At 40.0% G+C, this 24,254-nt stretch overlaps 1 protein-coding gene and 1 pseudogene across 1 annotated transcript; both read left to right on the top strand.

The window, feature by feature from the left end:
* The first annotated feature begins 11,341 nt into the window (after positions 1 to 11,341).
* LOC147618364 (phloretin 4'-O-glucosyltransferase-like) lies at positions 11,342 to 12,067 on the top strand. The gene is made up of 2 exons (XM_086775236.1): positions 11,342 to 11,567; positions 11,697 to 12,067. Exons 1-2 carry the CDS (start codon positions 11,342 to 11,344, stop codon positions 12,065 to 12,067), a joined length of 597 nt encoding a protein of 198 aa, XP_086631362.1.
* A 5,599-nt stretch (positions 12,068 to 17,666) lies between these two features.
* On the top strand, positions 17,667 to 18,218 carry LOC147618363 (uncharacterized; annotated as a pseudogene).
* The last annotated feature ends 6,036 nt before the right edge of the window (positions 18,219 to 24,254 follow it).

Genomic DNA, 24,254 nt, shown 5'->3' with positions numbered 1-24,254 from the left:
CAAATAAAGTGGCAAGATACTTACGAACTCTGCCTCCCATGACTCGACACTGCCAGATCCGAAATGCAAAGATCCAATGGTCTCCATCTGGATCCGTCGTGCCTCCACATGCTGCCTGCTCTTCATGCCACCCTCTGCTCGTTTCTTTGCCTCCTTCCACTCGTGTTTGCGCGCAGTGGTAGGTTTCTCGGCAGGATAGCCACCCGCAGCTACATTTAGCCCATCATCATACGTGAGTTTCTTAAGGTGAGATATTTTATTACTTAAGATCTCCCTTATTTGCGTCCTTCCCCATACATCCGAGAATGTCGCATGTGGGGGATTGGGGTACCGACTATGTACAGCATCTATCACCTCCCCAACTAATCGGCTATTTTGATCTTTAAATCTAATAAAACAATTTCTATACAAGTTTGATACTACCCCACGCATGTACTCCATTACCTCTTTCCCCCTCGCGTCCATCACTATCCCACCCCTATCCGTCACATCATAGCAGATCACTCCCTCTACCTCTCTCACCTCCTCCTCATCCTCAATAAATCCTCTAACTCTTCTCCCTCTATCTCCTCTCTCACGTCGTGCCCTACTACCTCCCCCACCAAAGCACCCTAAAAAAGTGAGTCTTCTTTTTGGCTGGTTTCCTTCTGAACCCGTGTGTGCTCCTTGTCTACTCCTTGCACTTAGGTTTAGTGCTCTGTTGGAAGAGGCGACAACGAAGGAGAGCAAATCTTAGTTTGAAAATGTTTATTTGGAGAAGGCGGGTTATTTTAAGGTATAGACAGGTCATCGCATGTAACAGTGCATGTATTTTTGCGTTCATAATAAATCAGCCGCGTTTATACACGTGATTTTTAGGAGGTAGCCGCATTTATATACGCGATTTTCAAGATGTAGATGCGCTGATACACGTAATTTTAAGGATGTAGATGCGCTGATACACGTAATTTTAAGGATATAGACGTGCTGTTACACGCAATTTATAAAATTTTTATACTTTCATTAAAAAACTGATTATGATTTTGTGTTTGCTCTTTTGTACATAGGATGTCATCAACCTCCTCAAGCACTTCTAGTGAGGATGAGACACTGCATCATCGTAATCGTGATGTGTGGTTGGGACAAAGGATCAAGTGTATGTGTAATCGATGTCAAGGATGCATTGTACGAGCGCGTCGAATTACCTTGAATCACATCTCCATGTATGGAGAATGGAATCAAATAGGTTTAGAGGTGAGTAGATGTAAATTGATAGTATTCAAATGACTCATGGTATCCAAATTAAATTAATGGAGTTGTAATATATATACTCTAATTGAAGCAGAATGCAGTACCACACCCTAACATGGTGCCCTACGTGCGGCAAGAGCACGCAAAGCGTCGACGAGATGGAGTTGTAATATATATACTCTAATTTAAATTAATGGAGTTGTAATATATGTACTCTAATTGAAGCAGGATGCAGTACCACACCCTAACATGGTGCCCTGCACGCGACGAGAGCATGCAAAGCGTCGACGAGATGATGGTGGAGCTTCGGGAACTATTGTCAGAGATGAGTGGGAAAGGGATTACAATAGCCCTGCACCCCACGAAGTTGTGGAAGAGGAAGTGTTTGATGATATGGTGCGGTATCCTTTTAGGGATGATCCCAAAGGTATGGACGACGATGATATGGAACAAGAGCATCTTTACAAGGCTTCATCGACACCGGTTTTTGAAGGGTGCACATTCTCTATTTTACGTGCTTCACTTGAACTACTCAATATACAAACAGTTTATGGATGGAGCAATGCAAGTCTTGACGCATTATTGAAGTAAGCATTCTAACTTGCAAATTTGAATTAGCGGTTTAGGGTTTAGGGGTTAGGACTAATTGATGATATTGGATGCAGGCTATTATCAAACATGCTTCCAAAGGGGAATAGACTACCCACCTCAAGAGACATAGCGAGGCGCTATGTGACATCTCTTGGAGGATTGGATTATGATTGCATTCTCTTTCGTGGGACGCATAAGGAGGCTCGATTGTCCCACTTGTGGTGAAGCAAGGTATAGAACAAATGTGAAGAGTTTTGATGTACCTCGTAAAGTCTTACGACACTTTCCTATAATTCCTTGCATCAAACACATGTTCAAAGCAGAGCTCATGTCATGGCATTCCTCACATCGATCGGATGATGGCATGTAAGATTCCTCCCCTAGCCTTCGAGGTATACAGGAGTAAGAACCTCCCTTTCTGATCTTATAATTATTCCCTCTCTAAAATTAAAAGAAAAATTTTGTTTAAGAAGGAAAACCCTTTTCCCAGAATACTTTCTCAAGAACCCCACCTATTTTAAGGATTCAGAACGATGAGTTCAGAAGTGAGAACCGGTGTTTTGGATGCCAAGGTTTTGGTCATCAGTTAAAAGACTGCTCGACTCCTACCATGACAAGGGCACAGGGAAGTCAAGAACCCAAATTCAGAGACCAATTCCTTCATACCAATCTAATCAGGGTCCGTCTCTCGGACAAGATTGCTTAACTCCATTAACTAGGTTCGACCCATTGATTAGGGTCAAGATGTCCAGACAAATGCTTGACAACATGGAGTAGCAGATGCAGACAATTCATAAAGATATAAAAGCTACCCAGGATCGACAGAAGCAGTATGCAGATAAGAAGAGGACAGTTAGAGAATTCAAAGAAGCAAATATGGTCTTCATTCGAGTATGGCCCAAAAGAAGTTCTATATCTCTTGGGAAGTATAAGAAGTTATCTCCCAGATATTGTGGGCCATATCTGATTTCAAAGAAAGTAGGTGACTTAGCCTACGAGCTTCTTTTACCTCCTCATCTCTCAAAGTTCATAACGTATTTCATGTAAGCCTTCTAAAGAAATATGTGCCAAACCCAAGTCATGGAAAGACGGTAAAACTTCAGTGGTAAGATACACCGTCGGCTTCTATGGAGCCCAATTTCCTAGTTTCTATGCGTCCTCTTTGCCATTTCTCAAGGCCTTTCTCTATTAGTGCTGAAGTCACAAAGTTAGTTTCTAGTGGCACCAGTCACACATGCAGTAGTTCAAAAATCATCAGTGAAGGCTTCAATATTGTCATGGGGAATAGGATACCGTACCTCTTGAGAGTGCCATTAGGGAGACGGGTGAGGTACCTCCTTGAGGGCGAGAGGGTTAGTGGGAAATTCTATTTGCGGAGGAGTGGAAGTAGAGAATATGCAATCGGCCTGAGATGTGTTAGTAGGTGGTGTATTAGGATAGGGGTTAAGGAGCTTACTAGCGACATTAGAATAGATGGGGTAAGTGGACTTTGAAGATGAAGATGAGGTTTCTTCCTGACCATGACCTCTGCTAGAGGGTGGGTGGCTAGGCTTATGAGATTTTATAAACTCTTGTAAGTCAGGGATTTCCTTGGGATTTATAGTAGGATATTCAATATGGGTGGCATCAAAGTTGTATTGTACATTGGTTAACATGGATTCTAAGTGCTAGATATTAGAGTATAGTGTAGAATTCCAAAAGGATGATAAAAAGTAGACTCACATAAGTTAAGATGCTGGTGAGTATTATAAACTTCGAGCCACTCATGACTTATAATCCACTGATAGCTATGTGCTACCACCTCATAGTTGGCCGGTGTCTCGAGAATGTCATCTGGAATAAACAGGTCTAATTTTTTGACACTATTGTCCAAAATTTCAGAATTTTGGAGTACCCAACACCAACTACGACGAAGGTTTAACACAATAGGATGTAATGGATAAAAGAACATATCTTGTGGATTAATTAAGACTATGTCCCCTCGTAAAATTTTCATTATTATTGTAGGGTTAGCATCACATTCAATATTCTGCTTAATAAGGGTTCATTCACCTAGGCCTAGGTATTCGGATAGATTTACATCATACTGAAGTAAAGAGTAGTGTAGACAAAAATAGAGTGAGAGTTTGAGGAGGGGCTCGAGGAGTTACTTCCCAACTGACCCAAATCCGAGGCACTCTCAAGAAGTAGGCGTAGGTCATCTCTGTAGGCTCCAGCCGCCACCGCCGACTTTTGTCTTGTATTGCCAATTGCCGTTCTAACTCTTGTAGCCTAGAGTCATTGATGCTAAGGAGGTTTATAGCCTAGAGTCATTGTTGCTAAGGAGTTTCACAAACCATCCTTGTAGCATCCAATTCCTTGAATCTTCGGGTTGCTTCCTCTTGGGCACGCCTGGCTGTTGCTTCGCTTCCTTGAGCTTCAGTAATTCTATGGAGCCTTTCAGTAGCCAGCAGCCTCTGACTGTCTTGTAGTTGCTATGTAAGTTGTGCCATTGCTTCTTGGTGGGCCAATTCCATCCTTTGCATTTCTACTTGACTTGCACTTATGGTGTTGTTAAGTGTTCTTATTTTTTCTGCATGTGCCTTGTTTGATTGTTCTCTCTCTTGCTGCTGTAAGTGAGTGGCTTTGTCCTCTAGTGCTTTCAGATTGGAGGATAAGTGTTGGATCTGTCGTTCACCTCCTCTTCTTTGGCCTTGGATTTGTGGTGGAGGTCTTGTACTTGTCGGGCATGAAGGGATGTGAACTCGTAGTTGTGGGTGACCTCTCCTTCTAGAGTTGCTCTTTAGATTGTTCCAACTTTGCTTTGAGGTCTGTATTTTCTTTGATGCTCTAAACAATTATTTGGCTAAGAACCACATTATTGCTTTCTAGTGCCTTGTCTCTTGCTCCTCAGTGGCCTTCGAACTCTTCATTATGACATCCATGTGCATGGCCTCTATTGCTGCCAACAAGTGCTCCTTTAAGGTTTGCACTTGTGTGTTCGACTCGTTAACCTGCTTCCAAAGGGCAGCGTTACGATCATGGAGCATGTGTGTTGTGAGGAGGTGGCAATGACAGACTCTTTGCTCCTGCTTTCCCATGGTACACTTGTGTTTGTGCCTTCTTTGAGTCCAGGTTGTGGTTGGTTCAACAACTCATCCACACCTTCCATTCTTTCTTGCATGAATTGTTGATAGTCGACTTTTTGTAGGGAGGCCAGTTGGGGTATTCTTTACTCATCTTCCAAATGCCTTCTTTTGCTTTGGCTTAATGGTTCTGCACTTCTTGGTCTTTTTCTTGTATCATTATGGGCTGCTGGTTCATGCACTTGAGCCGTTGTTGCTGAACTGATGCTTCTTGTTCGGGCTCTTGTGTGGCTTGGCTGACTGTGGCTTCTTGGTATGTTCTGATTTCCTATGCCACCTCAGTCTCTAGTCTTTGTGATTCTATAGCTATGTCTGGGATGATTCCCCTCATTTTCTTTTTTCTCTTTTTCTTTCTCCCTTTCTTTATCTCCTTCATAATGGCTTGGGTCTCCACTAGGACAGCTTGCCCCTCTTGCATTTCTTCAGCTTTAATAGTGTTGGTTGCTTTGGCAGCAGTGCTAGTTGTAGTTGCTTTGCTGGTTTGGGCTCTAGAAGAGGCCGTTTTGCCACATGATTGAGGACTTGGGTTAACAGGTACGAGTTGCAAATTTTGGACTAGTGAGCCTTCAGACATTTCTCCATCTCTCTATGAATATAATAGGCCTAGTCCTCATCCTTCTCTTCATGTACCTTCGAGATTCTATTCAGAGGAACCCTGTTATATCTATCCACCAGCTTGACCTGCATTATCAGTGACATGGCCCTGCAGGCTTTCTTTGTAGCCTCATCCCGGATCTTCTCGTACTCTGCCCCATTGGAGTTATAAGAACTCTTCTTTAGCATTGCGTCCAGTGGAATTTTTTCGATGGTGTGGGCATAGACTTTGACTGCTGGTGGGAGATGCAGAGCATCACGTAATGACCAGGAGCTTCTCTGTAGTGCCGTCAGCCTTCACATGATAGTGCCCCAGTTGGTGACTTTGTCATAGGTCTTTATATATTCAGCGCGCATAGCTCCGTGTCGATGATCCTTGGAAGTATTTGAGCCATTCTCCGCAACCTCACCTTTTCCAGCTTCGCCTTGACCTCTGCCTCTTTCAGAAGTTGGAGGCACTCTAGGCTCTGGTAATGTAGTGCGACCTTTCCATGGACCATAAGGGCTTCTTTACTGATGATGGCCCCATGGAAGGCTTGGGCATATGTGCCCAAATAATTCAACTTGAGTACCCACACTGGTTTCTTCTTTTGACTTGCTGGGGAGCTTGTAGCACTGGCTTGAGTCACAGCTAGGGTCTCTACAACTTTTGATTCCGAGGTCGACATCTGTACATGAAAACTGTACATGAAAACTACATCAGTTTCCCGACCGGTGGGGTGGGTACCATTTCCTTCGATTTTTAATTTTTTTGTTATTAAGGACTGTGATGCATGTAAGTGATGATACCGCAAGGAATGGTCAGAATAACCACCGAATCGGGTGTTATTTATGTACAAAAATAGTTATCGAGAAGATATTGATAAACATCAAAATCAAAAAGAAAAAAGGAAAAAGAATGCGAAAAGGAAATGAGAAAATGGACCAAGCTCCCACCTTCGTCGATTATGGCTAGAAAATCTGGGGAAGACCATACACCACGATGATTGGAAATGGGAGCTCTGAGTGAGTAGCAATGGACACATGATGCAAAATGACAAGAAAGGAAAGAAATTTTGATTTTATAACGCAGTCGTCGGATAGGGCAGCTGCCTTAATGAAGAAAGCCACATGGCATCTTTCGATTGGCCCGAGAAATGACCGTTTCATGGAGTGAACTTTTTTGAATGAGTCCACGGCTCAGGGCGTGAACTGTTTTGAACCAGTTCACATCGTGAACTTTTTAGGAATGGTTCACGACATGAATTGTTTTGAACCAGTTCACGGCGTGAACTTTTTTAGATCATGAAAGTGTAAGATTGATATCTTCTTTTCTTCATGCTCAGTCATTGCACTAAATGAGTGAATGATACCCAGTTTACCGTGTATCCATTGGGCAACAAATGGATACCTTCATCTTTTATTGCCATGAAAACCAAGGTGGCTCCTTGGCACTTCTGGGGAGTTGTTGATGCAGTCATTTTAGCTCCATGTGGGAGTTTTTGATTCTTCCTTCTACCCAGCTGAACAATGTTGTTACTGGGTCCTGTGTGGGTGGGGGCTTTTCTCCGTGTCCCTTGGCTGAGTTTCTTTGTTTCTTTCACGGTATTTATCTAGCTCCTTGATCAAAGTGGTTATTACTGACATTGCTTTGGCAATTATCAACCCATCTTGTTGAGTGGTCTTTCTCCTCCATACCAAAGTTTTAGCATTGGTTTTAGTTGGTGTTGGTGTTGCATGCTTTTACTACCGGAATAGCTTGTGACGGTGGCCACTAAGCAGGGTTTGGAAACCCACACTACCTTATTGCCTTGGTAGTATCCATGCACTTGTAGTAAATCCTTTTTCGGACCCACTACTATGCTTTGTGGGATGTTGGTATGTCTGGAGTACTACCAACCCAAGTCTGTTTTTTGTCTCCTTTGTGAATCTCTCTTACTATCTCTATATTATCCTTCTTCTCCTCCTTGTGGGGCTGGTTATGGAGTTGAACCTTGGGCACCCATTTCCGTTTCCCCTGTGACTTTGGATATTATTTGTGTAGGGTTTGTGGAATTGATGCTTTTTGAGTTGATGTCACCATGTGCTCGGTGGTGCTACCTCCTCACTCATGGCCTGTTTCCCTGTGTTTGTCTAGCTCCATAAGGGTATGGACTTGACAATGTCGCCTTCATTTAGCAGTGTTGTCCTCTTCTCCCATTGGATATTACATTTGCTGGTGCAAATCTAGGATCATTTCCTCTTCCATGGAGCCTGCAGGCATGACAAACACCTTCCCAACCAAGAAATTATTTCTGTTGCAAAGGTTAACACTTATAAATCCCTCAGCTCTTGTAGTTATCGAGTGTACACTGCGTACTTGCACATCAGTGGGTTCAAGGTGTGGTCTATCTAATGCTACCCATGTTTCATACGAGATCAAGTTATGACTTGATCTCGTATCTATTAGTGCAATGCTCGTTGCATGGCCTTTAGTGGTAGTAAGCTCCACCTTGAGTTGTGTTGGCTCAATGTTCAGTTCCTCTTTGTTCGAGAGAGTCAAGGAGGCCATGTTGACATGTAACAGTCTCTTTTGGAGTAATTGTTTAGCTTTGTCCTCCCTTGCCTTAGCCTCTTCTTGAGCTTGCTGGATTTTTTCCTTTGTGAGCTATTTTGTTGTTTTAAGAGATGTTCTTGCAAGAGCATCTCTTGGGTCAATGGTCCAAAATACTTTTTGAGTTTGATTCCATTGATGTAACCCTCCATCTGTATGCCGTCTGTATGCCATCAATCGTCTCAATTCTAAACGACCCTTGAGGTGTAATCTTAGTAGACACTCGGAAGGGTCCTAGGCCTCTGTATTTGAGTTTCTTTTTCCTAGTGCTTCTTACACCATACATGAGGACAAGGTACCCCGTTTCTAGTTCTTTTTGTTTCAATTTTTTGTCAAACCAATGCTTCTTTCATAGTTTTTTGACCATCCGTCCATGTGATGCTATTAGCCTAGTCTCATCAAGCTTCTCTAAGTCAATTAGCCTTTCGGGGCTAATGCATTCTCTATCAGACGTTCTTGCATTGTAATCCTTAGGCTCAAAAACTAGGTATTCCATAGGCATTACTGCCTCAATACCATAAGCTAGACAGAAAGGAGTGTATCGTGTCACTACAATATAAGATTTTCGACCATGAGTCCATGAGATGCTATTAGCCTGGTCTCATCAAGCTTCTCTAAGTCAATTAGCCTTTCAGAGCTAATGCGTTCTCTGTCAGATGTTCTTGCATTGCAATCCTTAGGCTCGAAACTAGGTATTCCATAGGCATTACTGCCTCAATACCATAAGCTAGACAGAAAGGAGTGTATCCTGTCGCTCTACAATATAAGATGTTCGATATGCCTATAGGGCTGCTGTCAGCTTATGTTCCCAGTCCGTTCGACTTGCTTCCAAGGTTTTTGTCAAGATAGTATACAAAATTTTATTTGTACTCTCTTCTTGACCATTAGCCTCCTCTGGGTAATAAGGTAATGATTTTCGATGGACCACTAAGAATCCAGCAAGTAAATGATCAATCATCTCATCAACAAAATGTGAGCCGCGATCACTAAATAATTCTAATGGGCAGTCGAACCTCGAGATAATTTTCTCGTATAAGATCTTTGCTATTGTTCCTGCATCAGCTCGCTTCCAGGCTCTAGCTTTTGCCCATTTTGTGAAATAGTCCATGGCCTCGATCACATATCGAGCTTGTGTGATGGATGTGCCGTAGGACTTATAGGTCCAATAAAATCTACTCCCCATTTTTTGAAGGGTTATCTTACAATAATAGGGGTGAGAGGCATCTTGTCCTTAAAGTTTTGTTGAGGGTATAACGAAACCCTGACATTCTTTACACCTTTTGACGAATTCTATGGCGTCTCCAAATAACATAGGCCACCATAATCCTGCTCTTGAAGTACCTTGTGAGACGTGATCTCTCTAACAAATGCCTGCCTGCTATCCCTGAATGAGCTTCTCTCACACATCTTCTTAGCACACTATCTTTACCTAGCTTATATAGTTCTCCCGCAATCAGTTGATAAGGTGTAGCAAGCTTGATAAGCTGTCGCATTTTATCTTTGTTCAAAGGTATTTCCTGTGAAAAATCATGAGCTAGATAATCCGATATCTCCTCGCTCCATTCGAGTAACATGTCTAGTTTTAACAAACAAGCATCAGGGAGATCATCTGCTCGCAACACCAGTTGTTGGTTCCCCATTTGGAGGTCTTGACATATGATCGACTAACACATGTTGTGTTCCTTTTCTTACCACCATCACTATAAAATCAAATTCCAACAATAATAGCAACCATTGTGTGATTCTTCCCATGTTGCAAGGCTTATTCACTAAGTACAATAAGGCTTGATGGTCCACAAAGAATACGATTTTTTTTTGCCAATAGGTAATGTCAATACTTCTTGACAACGTAAACCATGGCCAATCTTTCTCTCTCTATGGTGGTGTAGTTCACCTCTGCATCATTTAATTGATGACTAGCAAAGCAGACTAGATAGACCAATTCGAACTCACCAGGCTGGGGCTAGTATGCATCCAATAGGACCTGAGGAGATTGCAAGGCGGAGCAGCTGGAAGTAGGTAGCACCCATGATAAGCTGGTCTGCAAGAGTGAACTAGGTAGCGCTCAGCAGTTGGTTTGTTTGGGAGGAGCAAGGCGAAGCAGCTCATTCGGCGTGAGATTGAAACCGGATTGCAAGGATAATCGGCATAGGAATTTTGAAAAAAAAATATCAGTAACGTCGGTCGGGCCGTTTAATACGTTTTTAATCCACTGACCCGTTTTTAATACGTTTTTAATACCTTGAGAATCTCACGCCTCCATTTTATATCCCTTGAGAATCTTTAGATTCTTACTCCTAATCTAACAGTCGGAGAAATACCAGCCCTTGATCCCTCCTGGAGGTGTTGTCACATAGTCCTGAGAGTCACACATGTCACAATTGGTTGGATTCACTCATAACCAAATTAATCACACTTGGATAACCCAATAATAAATTAGTGACCCCAGTAAACAAGGATGCACTAGTGAAGCAATGATGTGATAGCATGTAATCTGTTGAATTGCAATGTAAATAACGTGGGCCCCTTGGAACTGGTTTGTAAACAACTTTCAAAGTCAATATTATAAGTATATATCTACTTCCTCCCCCCCCCCCCCCCAAAAAAAGAGCCGTAGACGAAGAACTTTGAAAATTCCCGTTACGTAGGCCGAAGGCGGTGGTCGCAATAAATATTTGTCATCGTCTTCACTAGATTGTGCAGCCTCCACACATACCTTCTCTCTCCCACACACAATTTCTCCCTCCGCACATTTGCAAAGCGAAGAAGAGCTGCTTGAGCAGAGCAGGCACTTTCTCTCTCTCATAGTACGTCCCGAGCATTATCGCTTGGCCATGCCAACCGAATACTTGCCCTCTCAAGCTGAAGCCATGGCCGAAAGCCTGCAGCTAGCCACCCCTCTTTCTTCTCCTACCACGAACGACAACAGCAGTGATGATCATAATAGCAGAAAGCTTCATGCGCTGATGATACCATACCCTATCCAGGGCCAGATCAATCCCATGCTGCAGCTTGCCAAGGCTCTCATCAAGCACAACTTCGTCGTCACCTTTGTCAACAACGAGCACAACCACAAGCGCATCCAAGAGAGCCGCCGTTCAAAATCTTCTTCAGATCAATCTCAAGAAGAAAACCTTCGCTTCGTGTGGCTAGACAATGGGTTACCCCCTGATTTTGATTACAGCGACATTAACCCAAGGATTGTAGAGTTCCACGAGGCCTTTGTTACATGAAAGACCCCCTCAGGGATCTCGTGGAACGCTTGAATAAGAAGAACCCACCAGTCACTTGCATCGTGCATGGGTTCCTCTGCACTTGGGCTCAGCGTGTTGCAATGGAGCTCCACATTCCAAGTGTTCTTCTCTGGCCTCAGTCTGCTGCACTCTTCTCCATCTTTTACCACACGCCCAAGCTCGTCTCCAATGGTTTCTTCCCTTACAAAGAGACTCCTCCCGGTAAGCAATAAAATTGTTAAATAGCTAACCTTGGATAGCGAATAAGAACACTCTTTTTTTTATATCAATACTCAACAATTTCCTCTCTTTTTTTTCTTTTTCTTTTTCTTTTTGCTTTCTATGTCACAGGGTGCAATGATCTGGTGTCTTACATACCCGGTGTGCCCCCTCTCCACCCTGCGGACTTCCCCACATTACTCCATGTAGACGACATCTCTCAAATGAGCTTCAAGCTTTTGAGAGAGCAGTTTGACATACTGGAGAGCTGTGATGCAATTCTCATCAACTCTTATGAGCAGCTTGAGAAGGATGCTTGCGAGGCACTGCAACAAATAGAATTGCCCTTGTCGGTTTCTTTTGTAGGGCCTTTGCTCCCTTCTGCCCTCTTGGTGGATGGCAGTGATATGAAGGACATTAGTGTTGGTGCAAGCTTGCTGCAGGAGAACAATGACAGTATAGAGTGGCTAGATAGTAGTAAGATAAAGAGGAGCAAGTGGTGAATCCACCCCCTACTTGCACAAGTGTAGCATGCTCCAAGATGCATGGAAATGTAGCATGAGAAGCTCAGACACAACTAGTGCCTTGATAAATCCAACTACCAATTTAGCACTCTAACAAAGGTTCCATCAACTCTTCAACAACCCTAGAGAGGCATCTCAATTTAGCACTTTAACAAAGGGTGCATCAACTCTTGAACAACCCTAGAGAGGCATCTTAGGTTGTGTGCTACACTCACAGATAGTCACAAACACCATCATGGAACAATTGGGAAGTGTAGAAAGATTAGCTGGAGTCCAAAACTTGGAGGAGGAGAAGTGTAGAAAGATTAGGTGGAGTCCAAAACTTGGAGGAGGAGAAGGTACTCATGAAAAAAGAAGAAAAAACAGAAGGCTAAGACTGCAAGGCAGCAATAGAAATAGAAAGAATTTTTAGATTTGTAACAACATAGAGTAAAAGAGCTGGAGAAAAGAGAAGTATGCATATCAAGAAGGAGAATGAGTAAGAGGCTAGATCAACTAAACGATACAAATAGTGAGCTTTACTAAAATCTCAGTATTGCCAAAATGGTGGCATATCCAAACAGAGCAACAAAAGTAGTTGAGCATGCCATTAAAAAATATTCAAAATGTGGAGTAAGAACAACAAAAGCATATAAAAGAGAATTGTTATCACCACCAAGGATAAACTACAGATAAAGAAGGCAGAAGATGAAGATAAAGATATCGATGTAGTACAAATTCTCATGGAGATGATACAAGTGTGGGAATAAGAGATCACAAAGATATAGAGGAGCATGTAGGGAGGAGAACATACATCTAATCAAGGGATTCATGTTCGTACCTCCTCCCACACATACAAGTCGTACCTCCTCCCACACATACAAGAAGGCAGAAGATGAAGATAAAGATATCGATGTAGTACAAATTCTCATGGAGATGATACAAGTGTGGGAATAAGAGATCACAAAGATATAGAGGAGCATGTAGGGAGGAGAACATACATCTAATCAAGGGATTCATGTTCGTACCTCCTCCCACACATACAAGTCGTTTCTCATGCCACCACAAGATAAAGATAGACATGACAAAGAATCCGAAGAGCCCAATGGATCAACTGAATTCTGAAAGTCAGTAATAGAACCAACAAGGATCCAATGGCAAGCAAACAAAGGATCAACAATCCGCAAGTGAAAAGCCAAACAATGAAAGCGATGAAAAAGCACAAGTATAAAAATCTATAGAAAATCCTTGAGGCAGAAAAGGAGAAAGACATGAGAGAAATTGCCATGGGAAAATCTGTAGTTCAGCTAGAGGTAGACAAAGGCAAAGAGATACTATGACTCCATCACAGATGCGAGATCATATTTGAGTCATAGAGTGGCAACTAGAAATCACAAGAAATGAGAATGTTGTGTGGCAAGCTAAATGTAAAGACCTGAAGCAAGAGTATGATAACCTCAAAGTAAAACGTTAAAAAGTGTTTAAAAAAGTGGATTAGCTAAGTGTTTAAGACAGTGATGTGACAAAGTGGAGGAGCTACACGGTGCAAAGTCACGAGCAACATGTGGAAAGAGAAAAGGAAAGAAAGGCAGCAAGGCAGAGGAAGAGGGCAAGGTAGAGATGATAACATCCCAAAAGCTACAAGAACTTTGAACCTAGAAAGGAGCAAGATAATAACAACCTAGAAGCTACAAGAACTTTGAATGCTAAAAAGAAGCAATCAGGAGCTGTGCAAAAAAAACATGCAATAAACCATGGAGGCTAATGCCAAGGAAGCTGTTGGGCTAGCTAAAGAATTAGAAAATCTCCAGAAGCATATGGAAGAAAAACCAAGGCATGTACACGTTATAAGGAGTAAATTCATGGAGTTTAATATTCCCATGTTTCTCAGAATTCTCCTAGACAGGTTTATTCTCCTAGAGAGGTTTAGATTGGGAAACCTTTCTAAATACGAGCAATAGTAGCATACTTTGTGCGTATGCAGGTGATTTTTTACATAGGTGAGAGTATAGGTTACATCATCTTAATTTATTACTACACCATCCCTCTCCTAGTGCAAAGGACACTTCTCACCTTAATTTGTCATGGGGAACTTGCCGATGTCCAAGCTTGTATCTTGGTAGATTGTAAGCTTTTCTAGTGGTAGCTAGCACCACTCTATTGCCTCCTCCTCAAGTTGTCACCATGGGGTTGTTGTCATTCTCTCCATACAAGGATATTCACTCCTCTCTACTCTCACACTTAAGAATATAAGCATGAAAGGAACATGCACCAAGAATGTCTCTCTCTTCTCAAATCTCTCTCTCTCTCTCTCTCTCACACACACACACACACCATAGACAAGAAAGAGAGCAAGGAGAAATTCTTTAGGTTTTTATTTAACTACTCGAATTCTAAGCGTATTCCTATTATTTCAATTTAATTATTAAAACTCCACTGATTCCAGCCTCGGCCCATGGGTTATAGCCACCACCCAACCATTGGAATCAGTAGAACCAGACAATTACTCACCCACCCATAATTGAATGCCTTTCTTAACTTTTGCTTTCGAATACAGATACGAACACACTCTCTTTAAAACTTTAACATATAAAATAATCCATTGACAAATAGTTATTGGTTACAGATGTCATAACTCAAAAATTCCATCCAGTCCCTTGTTTCTCAAAAAGTAGTATCACTCTGGACTCTCTGTTGAGACCAACTGGTCAGCAATGAGATCCAGTAAATAGATTACAATAATCATTTCGTCCATCATACATATCTTCCATGACATACGCATGGGTACTATTTTACTAAATTCCTTAAATTTTTGAATATTCACTTAACTGATTTCTAAATTAGTTACGAATTCCAATGAGGAATAAATTAATCATTTATTTGAATATTTCGATCTCGATAGATTTCCTGAATTTTCTTTTTACAATCCGTGTGAATATAAAATGATAGAAATTTCTCTCTTAGAGTATTTAATTATTCATTTATCAATTACTGATAGAATTTAAACATAGAATTTAAGAGAATTCTAATTTTGATATAAGAGTTCGTTACGCAACTATTTATGCATAAAAATCAACTTCAGTGGGAAGAACACTTTTATTTAAAAAAAATCCTTTTATACATCTATTTATGCATAAAATCAAATTTAATAGTTCTGGATTATGGTCCAATTAAGATTCCTATGGACCAATAAGATAATCCAAATGTAGGGAGGAGATAAATTGAAGAATAAAAGAAAACCCCCCCAAAAATGAGTAAATGCTCACATAAAATGAAGAGTGGACTAAGGACCAAAGAAAACAATTTAAAAAACTGAATTTTGACACCTCAGTGTGGGGATCTCCCCTCATGAAGTAGGCGCCTTTTTCTCATCTCATTACCCCCAATTCTTAATCAATAAAATGAGATATTTTTATCTCTCCTCTCTCCTATTTCAAAACTAGATCCAAAAAGTAAGCTAAACTGACCCAAAAATGGTCAACAATTGACCAAACTGATCTGAAAAATTCTAGAATCAGTTTTCATGGTTAGAGGCTCTTTTTTTCCTATAAATATAACCCTCCCCCTTTGTAAAAGCTTAAGGGGGTTTATGCATTGTTACTCTACTCCTACCCTGAGCCATTTACATTGAATTTTTTAATAATTCAAATTTTTTTGGCCTAATCCTCTCCAAAGTGGATATGTGGTTTGTTGGAGCAATTATTCATTTTGGATCTAATTATGAGCTGATTAAAAAGGTTACAAACAGTGATTAGTAAAATAGAGGGTTATTAATTGGCTAATTACTCTCTCAACTTTTACAATTGGTCTGATTCCTTTTACATGGAGTTAGTAGACATCATTGCTAAGCTAATGAATGCCTAGTCCCTCAATTTGGACAAGAATTGAAGAAATTAGAGCACTTTTCCTACAGGTTTTTACTAGTTTTTCTCAAAACAGAGAAGGGGATTTGATATTTCTGGACTAGCGAATTCTGCCCTATTTTTGGCCTTTAGGCTGCGTCGCCTGCTATTGGAGGGATTTGGAGAGTTGGTTGTGACCATTGAAGCTACATGAGGTTTCCCAACACTCCTAGGCATGCACCAAGCCACCAATTGGTTGATTTCTGCAAGAGACCTGCATCAAAATTAAACCTCTATTCCTGTTTTGTGAGGGGTTCAAAACAGTATTTTTCCAATCACTCCAATGCATAAATTCACTCTAGGGCTTGCACATGAGTTGCCAACACATTCTAATTTTCCAGATACATGAATCTTTGCCAGATTTGCAACCATTTTCCTCATACATTCACCACTATTATCAAGCTTCAATGGAGAGCTTGCAAAACAGAAATGTTTTTCTTTGCTTTGGGCAACTCAAATCTGATGTTGTTTGTGTTGGACCCTCGAAAGGGGGTGAGGGTCTGGCTAGGCACGTCAATCCGCTCAAGGATGTTTAGTGTTACTGCACCTACAATCCGCTCAAGGATGTTTAGTGTTCCTTACCTAGTAGGCCAAGATCTCAGATTTGGTGAAAATCAGTGTGCTCCAAGCTTCACAGGTCCAATGGCAAGCTCCACAGCTTTTCTTCACAGCTTCTTCTCCCTCTTCTCTCACTCACTCATAAACCCTAATAGAGAGCACCAGGCTCTAATACCATGATGAAAAACAAGTAGAAGGAGAGGAGACACACACACACAAGAGCAAACCCTAATGTATTAGTCAACAAAACCCTCACCATAGAGGGAAGCCATGTCCCATCTCACACAATACATAAAGCCATAATCCATAAGCTACAACACACTACATGTGTTGTGTCCACACACAGCTAACCCTAGATACTGTCCACACAATATGACCAGCTAGACGTGGTCATTTATGTCTCACACATGTTACTACCTAACGTGCCAGCACATAGTGCAACTGGCACAAGCTGACATCTAGCTTGAATCTCAACAGATGGTGCCCTTGTGATCGATGCACGAGGAAAGCAAGTCATGAACCATATGCATGTACGTGTAAACTTGGAGTTCATGAACTTCTTCAAAAAGTGGAAAGCACAAGATGAACTTTCCTAGCAATACATTATCGATGTGCTTAATTTGGAGTTCCCTGTACCACATTGGCCAAAGGCCTAACACTTTCTGAAATATAATAACTTTTTGAGCTCAATTACATTCTCCACAATGTATGTGTTTCTTATATTTATGTTTGTGTTACAAATCTAAAACTATGACTTTATTTTAATAAAAACAAAGAGCTGAGGTAGATTGGGGAGTCCTATGCAAACTCCTCAATCTACCCTAGCTCTTTTTTTTTGTATAGAGCTTTTGCTGCTCTCAATAGAAAATTGCAGTGAAATATCACTACTGTGAGCAGCGATATTTTGTTGCTGAGCAGTGAACCCATGTTGCAGCAAAAATAGCAGTGTTTCTAGCAATGAAAATGGCCTAACATCTACCTACCCTTCTAGTTATCAAAAAGCTGCTATTTTTGTTGTTGCTAGACCCTCATTCTATTGTAGTGCAAGAAATTGGGACCATGTAGAGACCATTGATGGCAAAAGAAGAGCAAAAATTTTCAAAGAGATTGTGCGGTATTTTCATCAGCGAACAAATGGAATGGACATGGCCACTAAGAAAGACATCTTCAATTAGCTAATCCTTCATTCATCATTAAAAGATTTACAAGATACAGCTCTAAGGCACTAGAACGATGTTCAAACAACACTCATAGAGCAAATATTTGTAACACTCTCCAAAGCTTGAAGAAGCCATGGTCTGGGGATGAATTATTCCCGAAAAGGTCTGCCAAATGATGATGCTCTTAAACTCAAAAGAATCAAAGGAGTTAGCTGGCCTCAAACTCACTGATGTCTCTAAGCTACTATCCATTGATAGAAGGAACTTTTATGTGTGGCAAATTCTTAACTAGAACTTGAGAATGACAACTCCATGTTGTCTTTTTCCACATGTCATAGGAAACAACCAAGAAGCCGTATACTTGATGAGGTAAAGGAGTGGGTGGTCACTCTTTGGACAATTGAGACTCGTGTGTCCCCTAACAAAAAGGACATATGTCAAAAAAGAACTGGTTGAAAGAAATACATCAAGCACCCAATTCATCTACTAGATGTATCACATGTATGCCTATTGTATGATACTCGTGAGTGAAAGTTGGAAAATTTCTCACTAGCTAAATAGTAATGGCACCCAAATATAGATATATGCCTAATAATTGTATACATAATAGTTGTTTAAAAAATGCGCATCTAATATTTACCTAATAGCTTTCTCATACTTGTATATATCTAAAGCCTATCTAATAGGTAACTAGCTATGCTAGTTAATAGATATACAGTAGCTACTTAACAATTAGAGTGTGCCAGTAACTAAGACCTGATTAATAGATGCTCACATAACATATACGTAATAGTTGTCTAATAGCTATATATCTTTTAGATATCTAATAAAGAACTAGCTATTTTAACTAGTAGCTATCTAGTAGATATGAATCTAATGGAAACCTTAGTTCAATAATAGTTTTGCACTTAATTTATAGCCGATAGCTATCCAATACCTGTATATAGCTAGTACCTATTTATTAGATGTTGTGTAACTAACTAATAGATGTGCCTCTAATAGCTAATAGCTCTATATATCTAGAAGATAAACAATTATTAGATATCATTCTATGAGACGTAGAGCTTACTAATAACTCTATGTCTCATAGAATGATATTGAATAACTGTTTATCTTCTAATTTAAAAGCTGTTTGATAGCTACCTAATAGCTATTGATAGCTAACTAATAGTAGCTATTGATAGCTACCTAATAGAATTATATCTAATAGCTATCCATGTTATATCTGACTACTAGTTGGTCATTGCTAATAGCTGTACACAGTGATTAGGTACCTAAAAGCTAGTAGACACAGCCTCCTAATAGCTTACTCATAGTTGTCTGATGAATGTTTAATAGCCACCCAATATTTGTCTGCTAGCTCATTGATAGCTGACTATTAAACAACATTATAATAGCAATTTAATTGTTGTCTAATAACTGTGTAAAAGCAACCTTATAGTTGTTTATTAGCTATTTGATAGATACCTAATAGAATTATATCTAATAGCTATCTATCTTATATCTGACTACTAAACTGGTCATTGCTAATAGTTGTAGACAGCTATTAGCTACCAGAAAAATAGTAGAGACAGCCTCCTAATAGCTTATGGATGTTATCTAATGAATCTCTACCACCTAATAGTTGTCTGCTAGCTTATTGATGGATCCGCACTTTCATTTAGACAACTGTCTTGTTACTGGAGTGCATTCATGCATGATCAATGGATAAGATGCAATCACAAAACACATGTGACAAGATGGAGCCACCATAAGATAACTCCAACTGACGATGGAAACAATGATGAAGAATTTGATGCACCTACATATGAAGGGGATTATGAAGCACTAAGTGAAGCACTCCAAGTAGGAGATAACTTTGCTTTCAATGCTGAGGAGGGAAATGAAGAAGGCGTGGACTCCTACTTGATCAAGTGCACAAGTATAAAGGAGTAACTGAGAGTAGATGAGGAGGGCAGTTCGGGTAATGAAATTGAAGCAGGGTTCTACATTTTGAAGGGACTCTTTTATAACAAGCTAGATGAATCTTGTTGTACAAGTTGTTGAGTAGAAATCATATGGTCTACATATACTCTCATCTTGTTAGATATATTAAAATTCCTATGACACATGTTCAAGGTGTGAGGGAATTTTATATTATCTCACCTGAGGTCTTTGAATCTATATACAATAGCATGCCATGGGATTTGTAAACTCATCTTTGGTTATTAAGTATATTTTACATTTTGGCTTGAGTCTAGCATTCAAAAGTGTCAAATCAATTGGTGAACAAATATTTTCAATCAAGAGTACTTATCAATCCACCTATACACAACTATTAACAGTGATTAGCAGTTCTTAACAATTTTGAACAAGTCATAACACATCTATACAGCTACTAACATAAATAAAGCTTTGCATTATATATCATTGCACATGTGCATGACAGTACACTCTCTACATATCCATTATAAAGGAGATGAGAATATATTAAATTACATCAAAATGTTACACCACAATACAATCTATAGCAAAACACATCCCCATAGAAGCCCTAATTTCTTTGCGAGAGAGATCCTTGGCTGTTTGTAGAAAGGTGTATCCCATACCACCTTGGTTGCCTCTTTCTCTTCTCTTGAGCATCCCCGCAAGTGTCATTGTGTGCCATCCGCATATGTCATCCTCGGTCTTGGGAGCTACACAGCCTACCACAACACCCCCACAATAGTTCAACTTTATCTTGACATGTTCTCCAATAAGTGTGATAACCCTGCAAATCTTCTACATTGCTACATTCACCAAAGACATCACCTCTCCCAACAAAAGATCTTCTATCCAATGCTTTTAGGTACTTCCATAACCATGGGACGAGCTTGTAAGAAATGGTTCACACCATGAATCACTCGTGGAGCCAAAATTTGGTATAATATAGAAGGTGCCAAGCACATTATACAAGCAATTGTAAAGGATATCATTGATAAGCAATGTGTCGTCATCAAATTGATTGTTTCTGTCCCAAAAATCATCAAGATGCTTGAAAAACACAGGTTTCTTGCCATGCAAATGACAACCTTGCAATACATCACAAGAACCTTACCCAATAAAGCTTGTAATCACATCACACAGACCTGGAAAGCAACTATGAGATCACTCCACAAAGTTCTTTTTCTATGCAGGAGCTCTATATGAAGACTCTAAAGTTCTTGTAGGCCCACAACAAAAATTGGACAGCAGAAGGGCTCCTTGGCTTTAGCACCAGAATCTGCTGATATCCAATATGCCAAGATGGTAAGAACAACTCTTCTTGTAGATCCACCTTATGAGGAGTGAGAAGACCATTAAGGTCAAGAATTAGAGCACAAGGATTCTCCTCAACATTGACTGGGGTGGACGAATTCTCCTAAGGTTCTTCAAGCATCCATGTTGGATCATTCGGAAAAGCCCATGCACAATAGCTTTACTGGAATACATGTCTCAACTTTTTATAGTACATGTCCCTGAGCTCCTTCCCGCTGATTTAGCCTATCATGATATGGGTGATATGGGTGACATGGGCTACATAGCTTGGCCTCATCTTGAGCTCCTTCCGCTGATTTAGCCTATCATGATATGGGTGACATGGGCTACATAGCTTGGGCCTCATCTTGTGCTTTTTGGATTAAAAGCATACTAAATCCATGCTCATTTCTCTATGGATGATTGCACACACAACATCGCATATCAGGCAAGAAACTTGACACTAAGAACAAAATATTACATAGGCAAGTACAGATTCAAGCACAAAACGTGATGTATGCACAAATTGAAAAACGCAATGGTTGCACTCAGAATCATCAAATGTCAAAATACCAATACATTATTCAATGTTTCATTGGCTCTTGGCCGAAACATAGTTAAATAAATATATTTTGGGATAATAAATCACCATTATCATCATCATGGCTTTTAGGATCATTATGCTCGGGAGCAGTAGTGTCAACACCAGCAATGGTCTTTATCGCTTTCAGCAATAGTATTCTTCATACTTTCCACACAACACAGGTGTTTCCTTAGATACTTCCACAGCTGGATTATGTGCATTCGCATGAGCTTTCTTGAGCCTCTTGGATGATGCTTTCTCATGACTTGGTTTCTTTTTCTTTGCCTGCGTCAAGCTTTCTTGCGAGGTGTCCTCACATGTTTCATCTCGACAAAAATTCATGCACATAGACAGGATGGCATTTTAGGCAAGAAACTTGACACCAAGCACAATATTTTACACTACACAAATTGAACAATCAAAATGGCAACAAACCAATGCATCATTTAATGTTTTCATAAGCATACTTTGAAATGATGAATAGCATGGCTAACATGCTTAGGATCACATGCACCTTGAGATGCACATGTGACCCTCCTTGGCATTTGCTTTCCTTCACTGCCTTTCTGTCACTTTGCCTTCTTCAAGAAGTCCTGCAAGGTGTCTCCACATGCTTTATCCACATTACTTGGTATCTGTAGGTCTGTACCAATATCAAGTGACCTCTTAGGTGAAGATACTACCAAAACAATAGGAAACATTCAACAACTATCAAAAAATCTAAAAGTATTAACAACTAACACATCCATCAACATGTAGGCATCACACAGCTATTGGCTCTGCCAAACAAAAAAACTGTTAGGTACTACTATTCGTTAGCTGTGCTTTCAAGACCAACATTTTCGGCAACATTTTGAACCATGGTAGAGCCTTCAACGGCAACATCCAAGTGTGCTCTTGAGTGGGCTGCAAATAGACCTAGTTGGGCCACTTTCAAGTGATACTCTCCTTGGTGAAGGTGCTAAAAAAATAGTAGACAACATTTAGTAACTGTTATCAACTATTAATATGCAACTTTAAACACAAGTGCCATATTTATTACTATAATTATTAACACAACAACTATTAGCATAACTATTAATAACAGCTATTAGAAAAGCTATTGGCACTTAACAACAATTATTAACACTTAACAATAGTTATTAGCAGGCTTATTAGCTCTTGCTATTAGCACAGCTATTAACAACTATTAACACATGTTTAGAATTTAAGACTTAACAATAGCTATTAAAAGCTATAAGCGTAGCTATTAAAATCTATTAGCACAGTTAAGCTATTAACATAGCTATTAACAGCTATTAGCACAAGTTTAGAGTTTAGGACTTAAAGACAATTAGGGTTTAGAGTTACCACATCTATTAGCACAAGCATATTTAAAACTATTAATATCTATTACACAACCATTAGCATATATGTTCGTAGCTATTAGCACAACACGCATATTAAAAGCCCATGCATAGCTATTAGGAACTATTACTTCAGCTAGCAACTATTAATAGAATTAGGATTTACCATAGCTACTAATAACTATTACCACAGCTATTAACATCTATCACCATAGCCAGTAACATATATTACTATTACACAACTATTATCACACCTAGGGGTAGCTATTAGCATAACCTGCATATTAAAATCCTATTAGCACAACATGCATACCCACAACTATGAGCACATCTGTTGGCAGCTATTAGCATAAGCATATTAAAAACTAATAACCTCAATTACACAACTATTAGCACATGTGTTGGTAGCTATTAGCACAACATGCATATTAAAAGCCTATGCACAGCTATTAGCAAATATTACCTCAGCTATTAGCAACTATTAGTAGAATTATGACTTACCACAACTACTAAAAACTATTACCATAGTCATTAACATCTATCATCACAACCATTAACAGATATTACATAGCTATTAAAGCACATTTATTGGTAGCTATTAGCACCACAAGCATATTAAAACTATTAGTAGCTATCAATAGCTATGGGTAACAAACATCTAATAATACAAATGTTAGCCCAATGACTTGAGAACCAGCTGTTCGCGCAGAATTCTTTGGGACATACCTGGTTGGTCAGGTTCTTGGACATGGGTTTGTAATCCAGCAAACATAGTCTTTACAGCATGAGGGATCTGCCAGCAGTTTGTTGCTAAGCAACAATCCTTTACGAAGGCACAATATGGCAAAGTAGAATGGATGATTACATGGTAGCATACAAACACCCATAACCATCTCATCTTCTAACCCTAAGCCACATGCTATACAAGAACCCTCAATGGTTATGTCTTCCTTTTCTGATCCCCTAGGTCTATGAGGTGTTGGCAACAATTGAGGGGCTTTACCCTGTTTTGCAGTTTAGACAGGCCATGGTTAATAAAAGCCGTGTGCTCTCTAAAGCCTTCCGTAAGCATGGATTTGTGTTGCAGCTTTTCTTGCATTTCCAATTAAGCACATAATCAATTAACATGTTGAGAATTTGAGGTAAAGTATATAATACAACTACATCCTGGTTTGATGTGCCATCCTCCGCAACACCAAGAACACTTAAAATGTGCGTATTTGCATCTATGACAGCGGTGCAACTTTACACGCCTCTCCTTAGGCACATCACCGCTTGCTTCAAGTGTAGGCCATTCTTATCGTGCATCCCTTAGGTGTTGCAAAAAGGTATCAGTCTTTGAAGAAACCTTCAAATACACTCATGCTTGCTCCAAATCCATGG

The sequence above is a fragment of the Cibotium barometz genome, chromosome 35 (assembly GCF_041138505.1).
Source record: "Cibotium barometz isolate CiBa-2024 chromosome 35, ASM4113850v1, whole genome shotgun sequence".
Classification (NCBI taxonomy): domain Eukaryota; kingdom Viridiplantae; phylum Streptophyta; class Polypodiopsida; order Cyatheales; family Cibotiaceae; genus Cibotium; species Cibotium barometz.
This window is presented reverse-complemented; position numbering and strand designations above follow the sequence as displayed.